Genomic DNA, 26420 nt, shown 5'->3' on the forward strand with positions numbered 1-26420 from the left:
TCCCCTACGTCTTTGCCCTATGAAGATCCCTGTGATTGGTTGCCTTGGCCTCACCTGGATAACCTGGATGCTGTCTCCAACTTAACATCCTTATCTTAACCACGTGCGCAAAGTTCTTTGCCACATAACTTAACAGAATCTCAGGTTCTAGGAAACAGGACACAGGCATCTTTGGGAGCAATCATTATTCTGCCTACCACAACTATTGTAGTAATAAAGTTCCGTTCATTTAGTAGTCTGGTACTTTTGACATTAAATTCAAGGTATTGAGTGTAAAAGATAAATGTCAAGGGAATTAATAAATCTCTCCTGCATTTAGACGTAAAATTCTTTTGCTTTTGGCACTTTGTTCAGAATTTCTCCTCCACATCGCACCAGGTCTGTTTCAGTTGTTATTAAATCTAACAAAAGAAAAGATTGAATTGAGTGGGTTATGTGGAATCTCTGCAAATAAATACCTTTTGGTATTCTTTAAGTGTACTTGAAAATTATTTGGTCTACATTGAGAAGAAAAATGGAAGGATAGATAGGTAGATGATAGATGATGGTAGATGACAGATAGATAGATAGATAGATAGAAGCACTCTCAATTTTGTGGCCCCCAAAAATGCATGGCAACATATAGAGACATTTTGGTTGAGAAGGTGCTACTGGTACCTAGTGGGTAGGAACCAGGGATGCTGCCACACATCCTATAATGTGCAAGACAGCTCCCCCCAAACAGATCCAGCTCAAACATCAGTAGTGTATAGGCTTGAAAAACAACAAATTAGATAGCTCTTTGGAGCTCAACACTTAAAACATTTTTTGGTACACATGAGTCTTTAATGAATGTTCATAGTACTGAATGTAAGCTCACAGATCACAGATTACAGGTAGGGGTATGTGATGCCGATGAGGGAGGCAGGATGGAGTCAGTGACCTTGGGCCCTGCAGAGCCAAGGTCATGATTCCACCTTCCAAAACTGCAGATGCCGCTGAGAAAAGCAAAGGATGAAATATATCAGCTAGAGACTGAGGGGCCAGAGGGTAAGACAAGGACTTCCCCTGGGTATATAAGTCTCCAAATTTCCCGTAGACATCAGCCACATGGGATGCTCTCCTTCTGCTCAGGTGTCACACAGGAGGATAAGGAAAGTAGAAAGACTGGGGCTTTATCTGAAAGAGTTATCTAAAGAAACCGTATTATTGAATCAGGCAGACTTTATTGTATTGCACTAAATTTGTGACTCGATATTCAACCTATATCGAGTTCCTAATATTCAATGGGACTAGGGCTTGCGGGATAAGCTATAAAAAATATAATAATAAAGAAGCAGCATCTTCCCTCGCACATTTGAGTGCGGTGTGAGGAAATATGTGACCCTGCAACTCAAGGGAAGGAGCATTTCTATTTTTGCTGACTTTATGGCTTTTATTACCCCAGGCACATACTCAAGGCCTCCCTGATTTTCTCCCACACTGAGCCTTGAAATCATGCCATGTGCTCATACGGTTGCAAAGTCATTTTTCTCCCATCAGTAATTTAAGCTCCTCCAAGGAGTCTTCCTAAGCCATCAAAGAACTCACAAATTTCCTGATTTCATCTTATCCAATCTGCAAGTTCCTTCCATGCTGTTCTCCATAGTTTACTTACCTTGCTGTTCCTAACTAATACTTAACAACAGGACTCAGGTATCTGATTTCTGCTTTTATTCAGCATCTTTTATATATAAGTCAATATTTCCAAGCCTAAGATGCATGGATGTCACTCTCGCTATGTGAGACTATGATGCACCAATAAAAGTATAAAAAATATCCAGGCATGGTGGTGCATGTTTGTAATCCCAGCATTTGGGAGGCTGAGGCAGGAGGATCATGGTTCAAGCACAGCCTGAGCTATTTAGCGAGGCCCTTTGCGACTTAATAAGACCCTGTTTCAAAATAAAGAATAAAAAACAGGGCTGAACTGTAGCTTGGAGGTAGAATGCCCCTGGGTTCCATCCCTGGTACTGCAAAAAAAAAAAGTACAAAAAATAAAAATATAAAAGACAGGTATTAAGCTAGGCATGGTGGCACACACTTGTAATCCCAGCATTTGGTAGGCTGAGACAGGAGGATTGCAGTTCTTGAACAGCCTCAGCTACTTAGTGAGGCCCTTTGCCACTCAGTGAGACTCTGTTTCAAAATAAAGAATAATAAGTAGAGCTGGGCATGTAACTTGAAGGTAGAATACCCCTGTGTTCCATCCCCAGTATCGTAAAAAATAAAAATAAAAATAAAAAAGAAGGCAGGTATTAGATGTTTTTATGCATTGCTGTATACAATTCTCAAGGCCAAAAATGTTTTTAATGGTCTTAGTTGACAGTTAAATTATTATTTTCTAATGGAACAGTGTTTCTGTGAAATGGAGTGCTTCTATTAGTTTCTGCAACCAAATGATAGTTGAAATCGGGCTCAGTAAAACCTTGTCACTGGACCATTAGCAGGTGACTTCTGACCCAACCCTCAATGTATTTATAATGATCAATGAACTAATGTACTTAGGAGTATTTTTGTCAATAAATCCCATACATACTTGTTTTATTATTTTACTGATGTTTAATTGATTATTGAATAAAATTATCAGGTCTGAGGCAGGCAATAGTTTGAATTACACCCTCAGATTGTTCAGATTAGACCATGCACCTAGTGTTTGATAGTAATTGCTGAATTATTCAGCGACCTCAGGAATGAGTCTTGAAACCATGCCATGTGCTCATCTGGTTGCAAAGTCATTTTTCTCCCATCAGTAATCTAAGCTCCTCCAAGGAGTCTTCCTAAGCCATCAAAGAACTCACAAATTTCCTGATTTCATCTTATCCAATCTTCAAGTTCCTTCCACGCTGTTCTCCAGAGTTTTACTTACCATGTTCTCCGTAGTTTAATTATTTGGTATTCATGGTTATCCCTAAATTCAAGCAAGAAAGGAGAGATGGAGGACATCAAGTTTTATTGATTGTCTTCCATGTTCCAGAAGCTTTCACCGGCCATTGATATCCAAGTTAATCTTTACAACACTCATCCATTCATTTGCTGCTATGGTTCATTATTGAGGTTCTATAATCTGCCCATATCTTGGGTGCTCAGAATACAGAAGTAAACTAGACAGGCTTGGTGCCTTCCATTTTGAACTTGTGGTCTAGCTAGGGAAGCAGCTGTAAAATGAGTCATCCAAAAAAAATAAAATAGAATGTGCTGATGGCTCTGTGAGAAATGAATTGAGAGTGCACAGGAGAATCTGACTTAGTCAAGCAGCACAGGGAAGGCTTCTCTTGAGGACATGAAGATTAAGCAGACCTGGCATATTAGTCAGATTAACCAGGTAAAGGTGCTAAAAGGACTTTATGCCACGCGGACCACATGCAAGGGGACCTAGATGTAAAAGAAACTAATGCTTCAAGAAACTGTAAGAAGTAGAGTGTGGCTAGGCAAGGAGGGTTAAAAGAAACATGGTGGCTGATAATGCTCAAGAGGAGCCAAACCATGGTGGTCTTTGGAGACTCCATGAAAGAGCTTTATCCTAAAAGCAAAGAGAAGACACAGAAGGATTTACTTAAAAGAGAGTGCTGAGAGTAAGTATTACTGTTAGGTTGATCTAGTAACCGAGGAAAACAGAAAGGAGGCCTGTGTATGTGTTTGGAAGGCCTCCTTCCAAGAGACAGGTGAGCAATGGTGGTGACCCATACCTGGTTAGCATCAGTGGAAACGGAGAAATTAAGGTGAGTCAAGACATATGTAGGAGGTAGAATTAGTGGAATTCAAAATTATTCCTGATAATTCTACCTCAAGATACACGTAAGAAACTGGGCATGGTGGCACATGCTTGTCATCCCAGTACTTGGGAGAATGAGAAAGAAAGAAGGATCGCACAGGTTCAAAGCCAGCCTCCGCTACTTAGTGAGGCTTTTGGTGAGACTCTGTTTCTAAATAAAATATAAAAACAGGTCTGGGAATGTAGCAAGGAGATAGAAAACCCCTGGGTTTCATTCCCAATACCACACACACACACACACACACACACACACACACACACACGATATTTGTAAGAGGTAGAAATTGGTGGCTTAATGAATGTGGCAATGGGAAGAGAGTGGATGACTTAGGATGACTCCCTGGTGGCCCTTACAGAGATAGGACACACAAGAGGAGGGTAATTTCTGATAGGGAAGGTGAGGAGGTCGACTGGAATACACTGAGTATAAAGAATCTAAGATATTGTCTGGGAGGAAACTACATCCTTAACTGTGGATCTCAAGAAAATGGCATGCCCTGGCATTATATGTAGACTGGAGCATTGAAGGCACATAGATATTAGTTGAATACATGAAAATAAGTAGATGATCTTTCGGAAAGGTGTGTTGAATGTGAATATAAAAGGCAAGGGTTTGGGATTCAAACCTAAGGGACACTAACACTTAAGGGACAGGTAGAAAGGGAATAGCTGGCAAGGTTCATTATTATAAAAACTGTCTTTTAGGGGGTAGAATGAAGAATAAAATTATTTAATTAATTGTATGATTTCTAGAAATCAGAAAATTCATACCTGAGTCCACTCTCAGAATCTACTTTCTGAAAACTTCATGTTTATGAACATAAAGGTAATTTGTGGGACGTTTTCTCTGACCCAGCCCCTCTATTAAGCATTTTCTTTACATTACTTTATTAATTGTCAGAGCAACCTGTTTGTGAACTTTGTGTTATAGTAACACAAATGGTTTAGGGAATAGCTAGCGCCCTGCCACAGTAATATGCTGCCCTCAACCCTTTCATTTGTGGACTAATCATCAGATATAAATTAGCTAGCTCATACTAAATCATTAACATTCAAATACAACATAGGAAAATATGTAATATGAAATTTTATTTAAAAAATATTTGTTTACTGAATCCTATACTCTCTAAAACAAAATCAATTTCTAATCCCTGGCATGGATTTCAAGCACATAACATATTTTCTTCCTAACAAAATCAACCCAGCATGCCCTCTCTAGCCTTTACATCACTAAGTATACTTATTAGCATTATATATAAATGCATTATATGTAGAGGTGTATGAATTCATACAAACATCTGTATGCATACCAAATTCAGTTAAGTTTTAATTTGGCATAACCTGATCACAGGTTTATTCCCCAACTTAAAATAGTATTCATGGAGGGAAACAGATCGAGTTATAATGTGTGCATATAGGAATATATCACTATGAACCTCACTATGCTGTATAATTCTAATACACTAATAAAAGATTAACTTAAAATGGTCAAATAAAATTCAACCTGCTTAGCACAAAGAGCCTCTCTCTCTCTCTCTCTCTCTCTCTCTCTCTCTCTCTCTCTCTCTGTCATTCTCTCCTGTCTTTGAAGTACTGAGGATTGAACACAGAGATATTCTACCTCTGAGCTACACACTCAGTCCTACTTTTATTTTTTACTTTGAAATAGGGTCTCATTAGTTGCTGAGGCTAAATTCCTTTCACCCTTCAATCCTCTTGTCTCAACTTCCCAAGTACTAGGATTACAGGTGTGTGCCACCACACCCAAATTCTCTTTCTTCTTTAACTCCTTTTTCTTCTCCTCTGTCCCAGACAGACAGCCTCTCTTTACCACAGTTGTCCTCTGATTGTCCTAGGTCATCTCAAATAACAACCATTACCTTCTCAAAAGCCCACATTCTGTTTGCACTATACTCTGTAAACATACGAGCCATGATTCAGTGTTTAATTTCAGCCTAACATCACACACATCCTCCGCTAAGCTCCTTTCTGGCTATTGCAGGTACCTACGTGTGCCATCTGGGTAAACTTTCATTTAGGCTGTGTCCTGTCTCAACAACGCATAATCTTTGGAGACTCAATGTGGTCACTGACTCAGATAGTGACCCAGTGACACACGGGAAATAGGAGTCATAGAGCAGCATTAGCTGGCTTCATAGACCATTAAAAACCTATACAATTACTGTAACACCCTTGAATTTAATTCAAAATTCACTTGGGAGTTGGCGTGTGCAGCAGGTGAAAGGTTGCTAAGTCCCTGTCACATGCAGCACTGCAGACAAAGATGCAGTGGCTACCTAGTGACACCTCGATGGGGCCAGGCCAACAAGTACAAACTCTTGTATTTATCTGCCCAAACCCCTCATTTTTTTTTTTTTTGTGTGTGTGTGTGTGTGGTACTAGGTTGTGTAACCCAGGAGTTTTCTAATTCCGGGCTATACCCCCAGACCTATTTTATACTTTATTTGGAAACAGGGTCTCACTAAGTTGCTGAGAACCTCACTAAGTAGCTGAGGCTGGCTTCGAACCCGTGCAATTCCCCTGTCTCAGCCTCCCAAGTACTGGGATTACAAGCGTGCGCCACCACGCCTGGCTTGTTTATAATTAAAAAGCAAAGAAAAACTGAACAGAAGAACAGAAACAAGAGCTCCTCTGGCGGAGACTGGCACAGATACAGTAGGAAGCCACAGGTGAGCTGCGACTTTCTGGGGAAGTGGATAATTTTTACTTGATGGCGAATCGTTAAAAGTGAACCAGATGATTAAACTTAATAGAACAGCCCCATTAAACTGAAATTAGTAAAAATACGCCTCGGGCAGCCCACAACCTTTTATTTGTTGTTGTTTAACTTCTGTCTTTTACAGTGGCCTGTGATGAATGACATCACAAAAGCAAAAATCCAATTAAAATCTAAGTGCTCAATAAACCCCTAATGTCTGCCTGTCGCCTCCGCTGTCACCCGGCACTGCTGTCTTCTGCTTCCTCTTTTCCCCAAGACTAGAGAAAAGAACTGGCCCCAGGGAAGTTCAGCGGAAGGAGAAGAGGAAACACCAAGGCCGGTGGAGGTTACTGCAGCCTGGCGTGTCCTGGGTCAGACCAGATAAAGCACTTTGAGGGAGAAGGAGAAGAGGAGGTTAAATTGTTTTATTATCACACAACACCTGAGTGAGGAAATTCATTTCCCCCTTAGCTTTCAAATATTGATAAATCAGAATTGTGATCTTCAGTGCAATCCCGGTGCGCACCCTTTCTGGGTCTCTCCTCTGCGCCTTTGTATCGTCTCGGGTGTTTGTTCTATAAGTCATTGAAATGGTCTCTCCTGACAGCTAAAAATAAGTTTCTGATTACTTTTACCTGAATAAATCTTGGGACCAGATGCGGTATTCACCTACTAAGTGTGCGACAATTACGGATTGAAAATGATGAAAGAACTGGCCAAGGAGAGTCTATAATCTAGTGGAATGCAGAATACAATAAATCACATGCAAAGACAGAAGTTGCCACCAGGTAGAAGAATACTGGCTTTTCATAATGGATTTTGACCTCAGAGATACCGGGAGTTTGCAAAAGTACATTTTCCAAAGTCCGCAAAGCAAAGTTCTCAAAGTCAGAATAAGAGCCAAACATTTCGGTTATGGACTAACAGCTGATGATCGTAACTGTATCTTTAATATAGAAGGTGCTTTATAATTTATAAAACACATATCGCACTTTTATTGCATGTTTACGGGGCAATTAGCATGGTCTTGGTATATGGCCACTAATTAGATCTCCACAAAAGCCTTGTCATGCAGATCGATTGTCCCCACTTGACTGATAAGGGTCCCGGCTAGGGAAGGCTAATTGGCTCTGCTGTGGTCTTACGCTCAGTGAGGGAAAGAGGGTGAATTTGACCTACATTTAGGCCTTGCAAGGCACCCTCTGCGTGGGACCAGGTGGCTGGCCGAGACTGCCTTGGAGCCAGGATCTGAAGGGCAGCAACGTAGGTTGCTTTACTCATGAGTTAATGAAATGGCTTTTTAAGAGCACTCTGCAGTCATTAGGACGTGACAATGGCAAGCTAAACTTTCCCCGGTGGCTCTGTGGGTGCCATCATGACTTCCACGTTCTCTTGGCATATCACATTAAACAAATCACGAAGTGCTCTTGTTTTACACTTCTTCTTGCATTTGTCTCTCTTCTAAGCAATTTCCTCCCCTTTCGCATTTATCTTCCATTATCTCTGCCAAATTGCTTTCAATGCTACTAATTGTATGAATAATATTCTCATTTTCCAAACTGCGATTAACTAGCTGTAGCGATGTAGCATTGGACACCGTCTCTCAAGCTCCGAAAATGAGGACGTTGCACTGAGTAATCTAAAGGGCCTCTTCTTGTCCTCACATTTTAATCTTCTGACTCCGACACGAGTTGGGCATGATTTTGGATATGTCTATATAAATCAGAACCTCAGGTTTCTTGACTCTACACAGATTAAAGTAGCTCATGGATTAAGAAGCTCATGTTTCCCTAAGAATCTTTCTTGGAAAACTACTCATGGGGCATCTCGAGATGTATCGTATCCATAAAGGAGTCTGATACAAAATCAGGGACAGTTAGGTGAAACAAAGCCAGTACAGTTTCAAAATGTGGGCATTTACAGCCGCTATTTAATATGTTAATAATGGATGATTCCAAGAAAGAGGCAGAGTCGGAAGTATTCCCGAAATGTCCTGGACCACAGGACCCTTTCCCTCTTCATTTTGGGTTAAGTGGTACTCCGTGGAACATACATTTAGGAAGGCTGGTTAGATCACTTTCTAAGTCCTTTTGTTCCTGGAGATCCCATTTTCCATTGTGTTTGTGGACACTATTCTGAGCATCTCATATGGTATTAATCAAGAGGACACAGAGTAAGTCTGGGTGTGATAATGTGTGCCTGTAATACCAGTACTTGGGGGCTGAGACAGGAGGATTGCAGGTTCGAGGCCAGCTTCAGAAACTTAGAAAAACCCTATTTCGAAATAAAAAATAAGAATGGTGAGGCAGTAGGACAGGAGGAGGGGTAGCTCAGAGGTGGAGCCCCTGGGTTCAATACCCAGTACCAAAAAAAAAGAAGAGGACACAGAGTCCGTTTACAGGCCACTGCTGCTGCTCTGGTTGTTATGCCATGCATTGATCCTCTGTTTAGATGAAGCTAAAACAAGGTAGAGCTTAAAAGTCTTCCAACTACAGTTAGCCCATCTGTATGCCTAAGACCCATGACTCTGACTTTAAATGATCCTCCTCAACAAAAAGCATATTTTGAAAATGTGCAAAGAGTGTCAGGGGATCTGAAGACTTCAACTTTTGCTGGGTGAGAAAAAGAGAATTGAGGAAACCACAGGAACTCAATGCCAGAGAAATGATCTCTGGGGTAGAGAACATGGACCATCTTAGGCAGCTGGGATCAGCATCTTTGGCTTCCATGGTATATTCCAGCATTCGATTAATTAAACCTGCTCATTCCACAGACAGAGTATGGTCAGAGACTCTGTTTGATTACCTTCTGGAGCAGGCAACCCCACCTCATGACAGCCTACCTCAACAGTAGGCTGGCTGGTATAGTAGAAGGCCCTTTCCTATTTTCCACTTAAATCTGATGGCTAAGTGTTACTATTCTCAGGGACCTTGTAAATTATCTAGTATGATAGTTTTTAAGGTCTTGTTCATGGCAGCACATAAGATGTCTTTCAAATGCTTTAAGTGGAATTATATTAAAAAAATCATATATTCCCAAGAAATGGAATTATAGTTTCTATCACTAAAGACCCAAGGAGATTACCTACTTCCCTAAAAATCACCCAGAGGCAGAATGAACCCAGGTCTCTCTGATTCAAACACTAAAGTCCTTTTTTAATAGCATATCATATTGTTTCATATGTTTGTGTGCATACTGATGGGGAAGAGTGTCTTAGTAGACTCAGAAAGCTGTAGTGAAAATAGCTTCATTCCAGCCAGGCTACATGTCCCTAGGCATCCAAAATAAGAAGAAAGATGACTTAATTTTCCCCCAAACTCTGTTTCAGTTCTGGAAAATTCTATGATTATAAGGAATCATGTTCCGTAATGAATGCCATTTACTATGATGAGGTTATGTAAATAGTAAAAAGAAAAACATCTGTATGCCTTGGAGAAGACTGAGAGCATTCCGGGTGGAATGGACATAGGCACTTGTATGCCTTTTAGAAAAGACTGAATGAAAATTAACGTAGCATGCATTGTAAAGACAAAAACAGTTTAGGATCACATGCTTGACTTTTCCTTTTTTTAATTTTTTTCTACACTAGTTACATTCAGACCAGGATAGAGGAGATGGATCACTTAAATATATCCTTTCAGGAGATGGAGCAGGAGATCTCTTCATTATCAATGAAAACACAGGCGACATTCAAGCCACCAAAAGGCTGGACAGGGAAGAAAAACCTGTTTACATCCTGCGAGCCCAAGCTATCAACAGAAGGACTGGGAGACCCGTGGAGCCCGAGTCTGAATTCATCATCAAGATCCATGACATCAACGACAATGAGCCAATATTCACCAAGGAGGTGTACACAGCCACTGTTCCCGAAATGTCTGACGTCGGTGAGTGAGATGAGATTCCAACTAAGAGCTGGGTCTCTAGTGCATCCGCTGAGCAAAGCCTCCTTTCAGCTCAGTTGACTGGGTGGAAAGAATTTAGATGCTAAATTCCCAAAGTACTACATTTCCAAACAATCCATATATGTTCTTTAGGTAAGTGCACCTATGTTACAAAATATTACTCTAGTCTCACCTGGTGATTTTGTTCAAAAAATAAAACAGCATTTCTTCTAAGGATAAGTGGCAGGAGGAGGTACAAGGAGAGACCATCTCATCTACTTTCTCACCCTGAGCTCTCACTTCGTTTCTTGGGCTGTCAGACAACAGTCTTCTCTATTTCTCTTAGACAACATTAGCATTGCACCTCAGGGAAAAAACTCCCCAATGGAAAACAAAAGACTGGATTCACAGTTCGGTCTAAATGATAGTGATGGTTGCTTTAAGTAGCTGTACATTTGGGGGTGGGGGAATCTAAGAAAATGTTTTCTAAAAATCTCATAAAGAATATGTAGGTGATATGTCGATAAGAGCCTATCTTTTACCATTTGGTAGAAATAGACTTCTGTGACATAAATAGGGTAAGTTAATATTATATGCCCAACTTCACTACCAATTTAAAGTTTAATCTGTGTATATTTAATCTGCTTAAATTGGGAGAGGGTAAACAGGATTTAAATTAAGAAATAATCCTACCCATGTCACTCTTGAAAATAATTCACTGGAGACAACGACAAATTCTAATTTTTACTGTGTCCTCCTCAGAAGGGCTGAAATTACATGATGTGGAAAATATCCAATTCTTGAAATAGGTTGTAAAATATCTAAATTTTTGGCCTGAGGAAATAGCTCATCCCATTGCTAGAAGCCACTCTGTTTGTTAGAAAAATCATAAGCTACCACTAAAGCAAAAAGGGCAACTGAAATTCTTTAAAAATGAAAACGTGTGTGTGTGTGTGTGTGTGTGTGTGTGTGTGTGTGTGTGTGTTTTCTCTAGATGGAAAAGGGGAGAATAATTAATGCAAGGTTGTCTTTTTACCTGAAACCAGATGTGCAGTTCATATACTGTACAACTCTCAGGGATGCCACTCACATTGGAAGCCATTATAAGCAGTCGTTACAAAGATTTGGAGGTGGCTGGCAGCAACATATCCTGAGAAAGGGAAGAAAGGGTTTTGTTTTCCCCCAGTCTCCATGTGGTCATTATATACTCATTATTATTATAAATTAGCATGCAGCTATCATGGCATATAAAATCATCTTAAAGAAATTATGTAAAGTTAGTGGAGCAACAGCAGGGAGGTAAAAATGAACTCTGGAATTGAGCAGACCTCAATTTGAAACTATCATTCCTAACAGCCAGCAGTGTAGCCTCGGGCAAATTACTTGATTTCTCTGATCCTTTTTTGTTTGATCCTCCAGTTCTGTATCTATAAAAATAAATAATAAATGTCAACTCCTAAGGGTTATCATGAGGATTAAATAAGAAAACAGGTTCAGAGCCCAGAGTACAATATCTGGCAACTAATAGGCACTTAAAACATACAGATAATCTTATTTTATGAACAATCAATTCTGTACGAATGCAAATGTTGTATTAGCTCTCCCTCTAAAATCATAATGATGCTCTCATTCTCGCTATCTCCCCTGCTAAGTTACAAGGGTGGGTGCCAGGTCTCAACCATCAGCATGATACATCCAGTGCATCCAATCCTAACATTGTCCAATCTATTGGTTCAATAAGTGAAATTGGCTAGATATTACAAAAGCAATTTAACAATTATAATATTCCCAAATGTCACTTTCCTGCCCTTTTCATGAATATGAGAATTTTAAGCAGTATTATAACTGTTTGCCTAATAGGAATACCAAAATCCAGCCACAAAGTGTTATTAATCAGAATTTTACCCTTCTTGGAAGTCACAGAGTTCTCTGAGAATCAAATAAAATCTATGGATCTTCTCTCCAGTGAAATGGACATGTAAGAATAGACATTATAATGGACATGGAATTCCAGAGCAGTTAGGGATACTTTGAAAGTTACTAATTGTCTGTTTGCTCTAAAATAGAAATGCCAATCTATAATGCAATCAATTTCTTTGTATATTTAATTATTATCATCTTTTGGAATTACAGCTTCCAGATATTTATGCTCTGCCTTTCTGCTAATTCTTTAATTTAAACTACCTTTGTTAAGGTTCAATTTCTTCAACCTTTTGAAATATCAGATGAATTTATTATTTAGGAGGGCAAGGAATAGAAAACCCAACTCAAAGTTGCTTAAACAATAAAAATAGTTATTAGTCATATTACTACAGTCCAAAAGTCAAGTGGGCTTTGGACAGATGTGATCCGGGTTCTGGTTGCTTCTTGATAGTCTTCAATCCTTTCCGGTTTTGCCCACAGGCTGGCATCTCCAAGGTCACAAAGGCCTGTTGCCTCTGTGGTTTCACATCAGCACCTTACAACCCAGAAGAAAGAGCATCAGAGACAGAATTTCCAGCAAACCCAAGAGGACCCCTGATTAGACAGCTCCTAAACTAGTTCCTGTAGACAAAGTGGTTCAGGATGCTGATCAGTTCAATCCTGGATACCTTGAAAGACCCACTACAGCAGGAGTCCAGTCAAGTCCCATTGTTGGAGATGGGATGCAATCAGCTCCACTCAAAGTCATGATCATTCCCAGGCTTCTCGAATCTAATCTTTACAGTGGCTATTAACTTCAATTATATCCCTTGGGAGAGAAGAATTCAAGGCTTTTTAAACCTAGCATCCTATTGAAGTTCTCCACTTCTTTGCCATGAAAGCATCATACAAAACTAAGATCATGGTGTGTGTGTGTGTGTGTGTGTGTGTGTGTGTGTGTGTGTGTGTGTGTGTGTAGGAACATAATACACCCTGACTTTGTTACTTGTTTTCAGTGTATGTTTCTGTCATTTCAGGCACATTTGTTGTCCAAGTCACTGCAACAGATGCTGATGACCCAACATACGGAAACAGTGCTAAAGTTGTCTACAGTATTCTACAGGGACAGCCCTATTTTTCAGTTGAATCAGAAACAGGTTAGCATTCCTTTTGGTCTTCTCTTTTACAATCTGTAATTTTAATTGACACACTCAGCTGAGCTAGCTTTTTTTTTTTAATAAAAAACAATCAGTATGATTGAACTTTCTTGTATTCATCTGCCAGACACTAATGGTGTATTTCTAAGCGTAACATCCGATTTTAATCAAGAAATCTGACAATAAATCTTTCATCTACCATGCTTATGTAGGGTAGGTTCACATGAATTATACAGTCCTCTATTTTTCTTCCAGTTTGGGGTAGAACTAAAAGACTAACCCCTTCCAATAGCTGATAGGACTGTTTCCAGATATTCTGATTCTTCTTTTTCCACTTCTGTGGTAAGGTTGCATCCCCCTCCTCTGCTGCGAAGCTAGACCACATCCATGTGATGGATTTTGGCAAATAAAATGTGGCAGCGACGTGAGTCACTTCCAAGCAGAACTTTAGCAGCTGGTGCACAATCTGCCACATTCCCTTCCTCTTGTAACAGAATCATGCAAACCATTGTTGAGCCGGAGTCTCCAGCCTGGATGGCTGAACATCAACATAGGCAGACCTGCCTGCCTGCCTGTCAGAACATGAGCAAAAACTAAAATGTTAAGCTGCTGAGATTTTGCATTGTGTATTTTTACATCATTTCCTAGTCTCCTTATACATCCTGATCAAAGTGGGTTGCTGTATGGAATCCTCTTTCCAACATCTCATTTTTCTGTATTTTCCCCCGCAAAGTAGTAAGTTGTCTGATGATGATGTGCCTTTTACTACAATAGCATTGGTATTGAATACTAAATTCAACATGTATATTTACTCTCATAATAGAAATCGGTTTTCTTTCATCCATCTTTCACACATCCATCTTTAGTAGAAGTCAGAACCTTTCCAGGTTACTACATTCGGTTGAAAATCTAGGTGTTAAAAATGTGTGATGAACTTGGAAAGAATCCCAAGGAGAAAGAAAATGTTGAGTGGAAAAACAATGAGAATGGAAAATTAGAACTGTTCAACACAGAGGACAAAAGGTTAAGGTGATCTCCTGTATTTAAAGGGAGAAGTGCTATTATTTGGAAAACAGAAAGCAGCTGTACTTTGAAGCAAAGACAAAAAAATAAAAAACAAAAAACAAATCCGAGACTATAGAAATAAAATTGACCTGTTGCCTGAGGTATTCTTGTTAAAGTTTTTTTTTTTTTTTAAGATATTTTCGGCTTCATTAGCTCTTAAGCACAGGAATGTGCAACTGGAGAGGATTATAAGCCTTCTACAATAATTTTTATAAGAAAGTTAATTTAAGCATAAACCCTATATAGAGATTAGGCAAACTTTTAGAAGTTCTTTCAACTAATTATCTTATAATTATTTGACAATAGAGATAAATTTAACCTAACTTTACAATGTTGGTTATTGATGGGACCAGTTTAACTAATGTTCACTCTATGAAAACCTAAATTCTCTGGGGTCATATGAGGTGATCAGTATGAGAGACTGATGCTGTGTGTTCTTAACAGCATGATTCTGTGGTTTAGAAAACCTCAAAACACTCTTCATGGTGGATGTATTTGAGGAGCAATTAGCCAATTCGTTAATGTGAAACTCAAGAGTGGGTTCCAGGATATTTGCTTATAATACACCTGTCTTTTACCAAGCAGCTACCACAGCATACCCTGTACCACACATGCCACTTTATGTTTTTCTGTGTCATCTCATGATACTTGATGCTTATACTACTCACAGTCTATACCGTGGCAAGATATGGCTCATTTTCCATTTATTCTCCTTGTATTGCAGGCTTTTAAAAATGTCCCTCTTCCCTGTGTGGTTGTACTACCCTTCAGTATAAAGGCCGTATATAATCACATTCATATCACTGTGGCATCTGCACAGTGTCTTGCGTATTGTGGGTGACAGTCTGCATTTGTTTGCATAAATAAATGATTCCATAAAGCATTCTTAATGCATCCCTCTCCACTCCTAAATTTCCCATGCACAGGTATCATCAAAACAGCTTTGCTGAACATGGATCGAGAAAACAGAGAGCAGTACCAAGTGGTGATTCAAGCCAAGGACATGGGCGGCCAGATGGGAGGATTATCTGGGACGACCACGGTGAACATCACCCTGACTGACGTCAATGACAATCCTCCTCGATTCCCCCAGAGTAGGGACATTTGATTGAACAAGTCTCTTCGGTGCACTTTTGTAAACTCTATCTTTAAATATATTTCTTTCCCATTGTAATTATTGTCAAAAGTAGTGGACTTCCTAAGAACTGGCACTCTTATTAAAATGAGTTGACAACACCACTTATGCACAGGAAGTGTGAACATTCACGTGCTGCCATTGGTAATTAGCTGAGCGAGTTCTGATACGGCTGTTGTAAAAGCAGATCACTGTTTTCTTTTTCCATATTAAAAAGACTACCAGAGACATAAATTTGCTTGTGTAGAACATCTGTATGCAAGCATGCTGCTATTTATTAGGGGGAAAAAAATCTTGTCTTTGTGTTTTGTGAACTTAATCAGGCATGTAATCTCTTTTAAATCCTCACAAAGCTTTGTGAGAAAAGGATTTATCATTTTCCTGTTTCTAAAAATATAACTCTGGAAGTAACTATGTACTTAATCCATTTGTAATCATAAATAGTTTTCTACATTATGGTTAATTGAGATACCCGAAGTCATCTATAAAATCATTAACTCTCATGATTAGATAGAAAGAAAAAAACAACACCCACGAATACTGAGCTTGTGTCAAGCGGTATGCTAGACTTGTTCACATGGCGCTACCCAAGTGGAAGCTGGTTTTAATGCGATTTTTCTCCAGGAACAAAATCCCTTTCTAACCATGATTTCCTAAGAAAATTTTTTTAGTCACTAAGTAGAAAACCCACTTACTCTGTCAAGGCAGTTTTTAAACATAGCCAACATATACGGACTTCCTTTAGAATGCGGATTCAGATGTATCGATAGAAAATCGTTTTCTTTATTTTTGCTTTCAAGTATTTAATCAGAGTTAGCTAAAATGTAAGAGCAGAACAGCTAATTGTCTCATTTCTGAGGTAAGAGGTAGAAGAAAAGTTTTATGAGCCCTAAATTTTCCCCCACAGAGGCTGGAAAAACCCCTTATCCGTATGGAGGATCATGTTAGGATCTGGGAAGGATACATTAGGCTTCACCAGCATCATGGTACCACGGAGATGTACCCATGCTCCTCTCTCCTCACACTGCCCATCACTCATCACTGGACAATGTGCCAAAGCAAAGGAGGAAATAGCCAGGTGCGGTGGCACAGGCTTGTAATCCCAGCATTTGGGAGGCTGAGATGGGAGAATCAAGGTTCAAAGACAACCTCAGATATTTAGTGAGGCCCTCTGCAATGTAGTGAAACCTTGTTTTAAACTAAAGAATAAAAAATAGAGCTAGGCATGGTGGCGCACACTTGTAATCCCAAGATAGGGAGGCTGAGACAGGAGGATCACAGTTTGCGGACAGACTCGGGTACTTAGCAAGGCCCTTTGCAACTTAGTGAGACCCTGCTTCAAAATAAAGAATAAAAAATAGGGCTAGGAATATAGCTCGGAGGTAAAGTGCCCCTCGGTTCCATTCCCAGTGCCACAAAACAAAACAAAGGAGGGGAGAAGACAGAAAGGGAGGGAAAACCTGAAGAGAGAAGTGGAATACACAAGGGGAATGACCCATTTTATCATCTTACCAAGGATGAGCCCAATACTTAGGGAATTCATATTATTAAGACCTAAATTTTAGTGGGTGGCACAGTCCAGTTTTTCTCAAATCATTTGTATGAATGATTGGCAGAATGTAAATGGATGAGAATAGAAAAATTTTTGTTTTTATTTATTTATTTTTTAGTTCTAATTACATGCTGGCCTGACAGATCTAAACTGAAACAGATGTTTCTTAAACTAATTTTGCAAAATGAAGAAAAAAGGAAAATATCCACAAAATATACGTTTTGAACTAGTAATAGAAACGTAAGCATAGGAGAAATCTATGTATAGATATAATAAAATTTAAAAGAGTTAGTCAAAAGAAAAAATTAAGAGCTTTATCACTCAGTGTACTTACCTTTAGTCCTAACTCTGTAACTAGATCCAGCTCTACATAGGGATAAAAGCATGGCTCCTTAGATATATTCTCCAAATGGCTGCAATTTGTTTCAGCTTGAGGTAGTATTGGCCATAGCAGAAGGAACTCTTTTAGCTGGGCTTGGCAACGCACTGCTGTAATCTCATCGCTTGGAAGGTTAAGTCAGGAGGATAGCAGGTTCAAGGTCAGCCTCAGCAACTGAGCAAGGCCTTCCACAATTTAGCCAGACTCTGTTTCAAAATAAAAAACAAAATAGGGCTGGGGGTATATCTCAGAGGTAGAGCATCCCTGGGATCAATCCCAGTACCAAAGGAAAAATTTTCTTTAAAAAGAGAGAACTTTCTTGAACAATATCTAGTAACTGGCTTCCAGTCACAGTTCCAGCTAAGTTCTTTCTTCTTTTTGTTTGAGTGCATTGACAGGGAGCTTCAAAACCTTCTGCCCCTTTTTTTAGCTAAATAATTCTCACAATCACACCCTAAGCTTGGAAGCCTGTTTACAGGACAAGAAAAGTGCTCTCCATTTGCAAAGAGACAAGTCATGAAATAGAAGAGATATTCTTAGCAATCATGATAGTGAAGATATATGGAGAATAGGACACCATTAATTATTGCAAAGAAAGCACAAATCTGCCTCCAACACGGTAATGTCGTAAAAGCCTGTTAGAAAATAGGTTTTGTTGTCACAGCCGTCTCTTCTCGCCTATGGTCTTGTTTTCTGCAGCTTCACCTACACGCCATTGACCACAGTCCAAAGAATATTAAGTGGGATATTCTGGAAGTAATTAATAAATGATTCATAAGTTCCAAATAACTTTTACCATAGTATATTGTTACAGGTGCCCTAGCTTTTACTAATTATTACTTATTATTATTAATTATTACTGTTAATCTCTTACTGTGCCTAATATATAAATTAAGCTTTATCATTGGTATGTATCTGTAGAAAAAAAACATAGTCTACTGGATCTAGAGTTCAGTACTATCTGTAGTTTCAGACATCCACTAAGGGTCTTGGAACGTATTCCCGGGTTAAGAAGGGATGGCTTATTATGATAGAGTATTCTTAGTCTGTGTTTGACTCATATCTGTCTGCTTAATAGGTACATATCAATTTAAAACGCCTGAATCTTCCCCGCCGGGTACACCGATTGGCAGGATTAGAGCCAGCGATGCTGATGTGGGGGAAAATGCTGCAATTGAATACAGCATCACAGATGGCGAGGGACAGGATATGTTTGATGTCATCACCGACCAGGAGACCCAGGAAGGGATCATAACTGTCAAAAAGGTAACGCTGCTTCTCAAACATCATACAAACGAACACACTACTCCTCTCTGGTTTCTCCTTTCAGGGGTAATTAACATCTCACACAATTCTTTAGATTATTATTTTACTAATTTTTTTGTTTCTTGTTTTTGTGGTACTGAGGGTGGAACCCAGGGGCTTTTCTACCTCCGGGCTATACACCCAGACCTATTTTATACTTTATTTGGAAACAGGGTCTAAGTGGCCGAGAGCCTCACTAAGTAGCTGAGGCTGGCTCCGAACCTGTGCGATCCTCCTGTCTCAGCCTCCCAAGGGCTGGGATTACAAGCGTGCACCACCATGCCCAGCTTACTACTAATTATTTTTAAATGCCAATTCTAATTTCTCTATGATCTCTTGGGTTGGCTTTTGGGAGTTCAAAATAATTTTTATAGTACTTAATCCCACACTTTCAATAAAATTTTATTAGGAATATTCTAAGTAAATATAAATGAATAATGATATAGATAAAAGTATGTGAAATAAATAATATGATGAACAATTTAAAAAAAAAAAACAAGAAAATAGGTCAAGGCAGTGTTCTGGGAGCTGGAGGGGTAATAGCACCTACAACAGATGGTCTCAGCGCTTGTGGAACTTCCAGGCCAGAGGGGGAGAAAAATTAGGAGGCAAACAAATGAATAAATGGATGTGTAACTACAAATTGTGATACATGCTGGGAAGGAAAAGAGTAACGCATACAGTGACCAAGATTATCTGAATTAAGCCAGGTGGGGTGGCACACGCTTGTAATCCCAGCATTCAGGAGGCTGAGACAGGAAGATCGCAGTTCATGGACAGCCTCAGCTACTTAGTGAGGCCCTTTGCAACTCAGTGACACCCTGTTTAAGAATAAAGAATAAAAAATAGGGCCAGGGATGTAGCTCAGAGGTAGAATGCCCCTGTGTTCCATCCCCAGACCTGAAAAAAAAAAAAAAAAAAAAAGATTATCTGAATTAAAGAGAGTGGAGATATAAAGACCACAAATTAATTAATACAAGTTTTCTGCAACTTTTTTTTTGTACTGGAGGTTGAATCCAGGGGCATTCTACCTCTGAGCTACTGTGTTGTAACCCAGTCCTTTTTAATTTTTGTTTTGAAACAAGGTCTTGCTAAGTTACCGAAGGCCTCATTAATTTGCAGAGGCTGTCCTCAAACCTGTGATCTTCCTGTTTCAGCCTCCCACCTACTGGGATTATAGGCGTATGCCACCATGCCCAACACTACAATTTCTTTAACTACTTTAATGAATGTGTAACTTCTGATACTTCCTGGACAAATCTTTTATGTTCTGAATTTCTGTTATTCACCAATGTACTTATACACAATTTTACCCCCAGTATTGTCTAGCACCACAGTATAGTATACCAAATTATAACAAAAGTTAAAAACTGATAAACTGTATGCTACAAGGCCAAAAATGTTAATTTGGTTAATTTTTAATGATTTCACTTTTATCATATATAGTACTAAATATCTTCTCCCTTTTTTAGCACACTGTTATGTTTGCTGGCAAATATAAGCACAGTGGATGCAAATAGCAAGAAAACTTTTCCCCTTAAGAACATGTCCTAATATCTGGAAACACAATAAAACATGTTTAAGTGACACTCAGACCAATGTTTTATACCATAATGTAATTAGGAAGCCCATTAGTGTGCATTAACCTTTTTAATTTTTCTTGGTGCCTTATCAGATTCGAACTGAAATTTTGCCTAGCCAACTAAATCACATTCACTAACATCTTGATTAATTATGCTTCTAGTGAGCCTTGTCATAGTACCATCTAAAAGTCAGCAATAAGCATTTGGGTCTCCTGTGTCTCCAGAAGCAGACACTCTTCCTAAAGATCATTGACAATAATGAGCATTCCCTTCTTTGGTAAATAATTAGCCCAATGCCCTTATTAAGATAGCATTTGGAATATTTTATTAACTCATGTAAAAAAAAGGTTTTATCTGAATGGGGAAGAGGGAATCACAAGGCAACATGTGGTTCTCAGTTCTGGCTACATTTTTGAATTGTCTGGGACGTGTTTAGAGGTTTAGGGGACCATGTCCACCCCAGGTGTTTTGGCTTAGTAGACCAGAGTGGGGCTCAGCCATTGGCAAGTTTTAAACACTCAGCAGGTACCATGGAAACTAGATGTGAGAACATATAACATTGGATATTCTACTACATATTATCAACTTGTCCCTTTACTCAAATATAAGAATATTTTTTTAAGAAGGATAGGCTATCACAGATTCCTAACTCCCTTTTCTCTTCTTGCCCAGTATGATACACCTCAGCGCCCACTGTTTTTGTGGTAGTAGGGTTTGAACCCAGGGGCATTCTATCTCTGAGCTACATCCCCAGCCCTTTACATTTTTTTATTTTGAAACAGGGTCCCATTAAATTGCTGGGAGTCTTGCTAATTTGCTGAGGCCGAATATGAAATCTTCCTGTCTCGGCCTCCCAAGTACTGGGATTTCAGGAATGCACCACTGTGCCCAGCTTCAGCACCTACTTTTCAGCAACACTGGGTGTGATTTTACCCCACAGTTTAGCTAGGTTGTGTGGTATTTGAAATCCTTTGTAGATTTTATAATTTCTCTCCTTGTGGTCTAGAATGTGGTGAAAAAAAACCTTATATTTGCTGCCTCTGCCCAATATCACACTAATGCGTAGTGATTTCCCTAAAAAATATGATCACATTCATTTATCAGAAATTTGCCCTGAAAATGGTTTGTGCTTTTCCTGGCTGGGCTGCTTTCAATATGTCACTTTCTCCCCCCCCCCCCCCGCCAGCTCTTGGACTTTGAAAAGAAAAAAGTATACACCCTCAAAGTGGAAGCCTCCAACCCCCACGTGGAGCCCCAGTTTCTCTACCTGGGTCCCTTCAAAGATTCAGCCACAGTGAGAATCGTGGTGGAGGACGTCGACGAGCCTCCTGTCTTCAGCAAACTGGCCTACATCCTACAAATAAGAGAAGATGCTCAAATAAACACAACAATAGGCTCAGTCACAGCTCAAGACCCAGATGCTGCCAGGAATCCCGTCAAGTAAGCACACTCCTGCGACATCTCTTTCATAAGACTCAGTCAATTTATCCACCTGCATGTTAGAAAAAGAGGAATCCCTTTTTATCCAATTAGACAGTTGTGCTTTCCTGGAAAACTACTCCAAACAGCACCTTTCCCTCTCCTCGCTCACTGCATAAACATTATTTTAGCAGCAGCATAAACCTGAAATACACAAAAATTGAAAGAAAGAAAAAACAGTAAGATGAGCTGCAAGAAGTATGCTGCTTGCATAGAGATCGTACGAGGTAATACAGCTGAATGGTCTGGGGGCTTTGGGGAAGGCTTAAGATTTTTTCTAAGGTTTAAGATTTGTCAAGAGTAGAATAGAGAAACAAGCCAACCAGGCACTGGGCTTGGGAGCCTGTATTTCAAATGCTGGAAAAACCTATCATGTAACACTTAGAAGCAGAATTATGCTCCATATGGATGCATAATTTTTCTTTTGCAGATGTAAATAAAAACAAGACCGTTTCACACTATATGTCTGTGAAATCCTGGGGAAATTAATAGAACAGAATTCAAATTTATGCTGTGTAAGCAAGCTCTGTTTTCTCAGTACTTTCCTGAAATCTGAGTTGTAAATCATGCTGCCAGAAAGCTTCTTTGCTCTTTGGGACCACTAATGCTTTGGGTATTGTGGAATCTTATGAAAGCCAACCAACTTGCAGCCTTCAGCCAGGAGCTGAGTTGACTAATGAGAAAAGTGCTAATGCAGAATACCCATCTAAGTGAATCCCCTTATACATGGTAGGTCAGTTGAAACACTGTAGGTACTCTTGCCAGTGAATCCACAAATACTTTCTGATCAGGGCACCTGCCACCTGCCAGGCATGTCCCAGGCATGAGGGAATACAGCAGAGAGCTATACCAAGTCCTGGCTGCAGAGAGCTTATAGACAAAAAAGAGCAAATGATAAATATGCAATGTGTCCCGTGAACATCAATTTGAAGCAGTGAAATAAAGCAAAGTATGGAGACAAAGACCACCTGGGGTACCATTTTAACTACATTGGTCAGGCTTGGCCTTCTTGAAGCAATCAGTGCAGCAAAGTTCTGAATGCACTAGAGAAGTGAACACCCACATACCTGGGAAGACCATTCCCAGGAGCAGTAGAGGCAAGAGCGAGGTTGAGAGCAGCTCTAGGTTGGCATGGTGAAGGAGGAGCAAGGAGGCCTGTGCAGCGAGAGGAGAGTGAGTGAGCAGGGAGAAGCCAGGCAAAAGCCGGCAGGGAGGGTGGGCAGGTCACGGTGAGCACACTGGCTTCTCCCAGGCTTTGCAGCCCATGGTAAAAACTTAATTTTATTCTGATTGAGGTGAGAGGTCACTGGAAAGATTTGCATAGAAGAGTTACTAATTCAAAATGACATTTTTAAAAGGATGTTATTGTAGATTAAAAAAAATTTTTGAGCCTAGAAGGCAGTGATTTTCTAACTTTTTTATAGCCATCGAGCTTACTTTGTCTCAGCAAAACCTTCTGACACCACCACCTCCATCTAAAACACAAAATGCCTGGCTTGTTTTGCGAGAGTAATTTTAAATTACTGGGCAAATGAAATCTTGTCTATTTCTACCATTCCACTGGAATTCCTGTAAGACACCTTGAATTGGACTACGATCAACCCAGAGTAGCCAACTGTGAGCTCCATGGATCAAGTATTTCTCTATCTGCACTCAATATTACTAAGTACTTAATAGTACTTAATAGTATTAATAGTATTTAATAGTACTTAATATTACTAGGAAGGAAAGTGACAGGTGGCTCTGACTGCCATGGCAAAAGTAATTTAAGTACTTTCACAACTGCTCTCTCACTTGGAGTTTGTTCTAACTGCATCAGAAAAAAAAAAAAGAAATCTCAGCAAGTCAGTGTCAAGTCCAATTTAAAAGTGTTAATGTTAGAAGTTTACAAATATGAGCTATGCTTACCTTCTTGATAGATCAACATGTTTTTAATTTGAAGAGCTAATGTCTTTTGGGAATTTAGCCTACATAATTCTATGTGTATGTTACTTTTTATACCAAATACCATTTTATCCACTGCATTATTTTATGTTTTATGAAAGTAGTTAGCTTGTCAGACCGGGTTGACTGTTAGTTAATTTTAAAGTTTTTTTGTTTTTTTGTTTTTTTTTTTTTTTTGCTGCCAGCCTTTCCTTGGTACATATGGATTTGATATACAAATATAGATTTAAGGCTAGAAATACACACAGATACATTGCCATATAATTTCATGTTCCAATGATCCTTTTAAAGGATAAAATTCATTCTTATATTATGAAAGCACATCTATTCGTAGTTTTAGGTTATACTAGACATAAATATTGAACAGCGAGATGCAATGCAATATGTTAGGTGAACAAACAATTAACATAATTCTTCCCCCAACACTTGTATTATGATGCGGTCACACCATATTTAATTCTTTAATTACAAAAAAATCATTTTTCCCAGTAACTTGATCAAAAACGTCTTTTGATATTCATGAGAGAATCATGTCACTATAAGTGCCTACAATAAAAAATACATATGTAAACACATCTCCTTCCCAACCCACAGATCTTTCTGACTTGAGGATATATTAGGGGACAAATTATTTAGTCACCAATACAATGGAGTCGTAGAGGGAAATAAAGCAGCTACTTGCCAGGATGATGGGCTACAGTTCCAAGGGGATTGATTACCGGGCTTCCTATAGTGACGTTTGCAATTGATGTTCCTGGATAGTAAATATCCCTGGTATAAAGTGAAATTACTTTGGAAAAGAAAACAACAAAAAGCAAATAAGGCTTTGTGTGCAAGCATCTTTCCCAAACAGTGTAAGCATTTTAGGTTTTCCATTAGTTTTATTTTAATCTTCCAATTAGGGAAAAAGTAATACAAAGGTTGGTGTTCCCTAAGTCGTCCAGCTCTCTTTCAAATTTCAAGCTGCCTTCAGTAAAACTTCCTAACTGCTCATCCTTCATTTCAAGGCTTGATGGGAAGATATGATTACTCGTAAAATATAAAACTATAGCAGGAGGCAAAGAGACAAAGAACAGAAAAGATTACTGCTGTATATAATCGTAACAGCTTATAAAGGCACTCAGCAGCACTTCTAAGGCTTGACATTTTTCATCAGAGAAAAAAAAATATGTTCATAGATAATTATTGAATGTCTCACAAAGTCTATGAATATTAAGATTTCCTTTTTGCTAATTAACTGTGTGTTATAAATATTTATCATTCTCAAATTAAAAGTGAAGAAAGGTGATCAAGTTCAATGCTGTTTTCCAAATTCTTAATAAATGTTGATTCATGACAGAAATGGCAAAGAGCAATCACTTTTTCACCTGTTTCAACTCTTAATAATAAAAAATATTAGTCTATATACACTGAAACTAAAATTACAACCCAACTTGATATATGTACCCATGGCAAATCTTATTAATTCTCTTTAAAATCAGATTTAAGTGGCTTACAATGACTGTATGTGACAACAGCTAGATGACAAAAAATTACTTTTATTGAGATAAAATATATTGTTTATTATAACTCGCCACTTACATTTTAATCAAAAATGATTTCTTAAAATTGAATCTAGGACACAGTATACTATTGCAAACTAGTAACAGTTTTTCTCAGCACATTCATAATAATCCTACATGTTTCTGACTAATTAGGTCATTCACTTAATTGTATTTCGACTAAGATGACATTTTTAAATCTCCTGTCATAAGTTTTGAGAATCCGGCTGACCTGGGCAGTTTTTGTTTCCTAAGGGCCTTAACATACCAACTTTCAACTTTCTTCAGAGTTTCCTCTTTAAAGCCCCCTTGCACATTGACACATACACATGCACACACTTCTCCCCTCTACATGGCTGTTCTGAAAACTAGTAATATAAATACATGCACACATGTATACTTCTAACAAATTTATAAACAGATAAGATTTCTCAAAATCTACTAGCCTTCCATTAATTTCATTGTTGAAGACTTTGTCCTCGGGATTTGAAGACATCACTCTCGGTCATCTTTTACTTTCTATGAATTCTCCTTGAATTTTCCCACATTCTCACTCTGTTCCAGACCCTGATCTGGTCCTTGTGGGTCTCTGTTCTCCCACTGGTCCTATAAGGGATCCTGTATTGAGAATTGTTCACCCTTCACTGGAAGTTTCTTCCTAAACAGCTGTATAAGAAATCCACGATGTCAGTCCAGATCTTTATCTTGCCCTTCAGACTGCATTATTGCCTCCTAGACTTTCCTCAGAGACTCAACTTCAATGTATCAAAAACAGAACTTAAGATCTTCCCTACTTAACTGAGGGGATGGGAAGGGGGAAGAGGGAAATCCCTTACTATATATGATGTACATTCACAAACATATCAAAGTCAATCACTAAGCCAAACATGAGAAGGAGGGAGGGGGAGGGAATGGGGTGGGAATTCGGGAAGGGCTACATGAGTAATATGTGCATGCTTGCCTCCACCATATTGTACTCCATTAA

At 39.0% G+C, this 26420-nt stretch overlaps 1 protein-coding gene across 1 annotated transcript in view; it reads left to right on the top strand.

The window, feature by feature from the left end:
- The window catches only part of LOC308263226 (cadherin-6), a gene marked incomplete at both ends in the record, with an annotated part of 61730 nt that overhangs the window by 22078 nt on the left and 13232 nt on the right, over nucleotides 1-26420 (top strand). The window contains 5 exons of the mRNA XM_080696139.1: nucleotides 10102-10396; nucleotides 13333-13452; nucleotides 15444-15611; nucleotides 18662-18849; nucleotides 21658-21911. Coding sequence (XP_080552265.1) covers nucleotides 10102-10396; nucleotides 13333-13452; nucleotides 15444-15611; nucleotides 18662-18849; nucleotides 21658-21911 — 1025 coding nt within the window. The remainder of the gene's footprint in view (nucleotides 1-10101; nucleotides 10397-13332; nucleotides 13453-15443; nucleotides 15612-18661; nucleotides 18850-21657; nucleotides 21912-26420) is intronic.

Source organism: Muscardinus avellanarius (assembly GCF_963383645.1).
Source record: "Muscardinus avellanarius genome assembly, chromosome: 1".
Classification (NCBI taxonomy): domain Eukaryota; kingdom Metazoa; phylum Chordata; class Mammalia; order Rodentia; family Gliridae; genus Muscardinus; species Muscardinus avellanarius.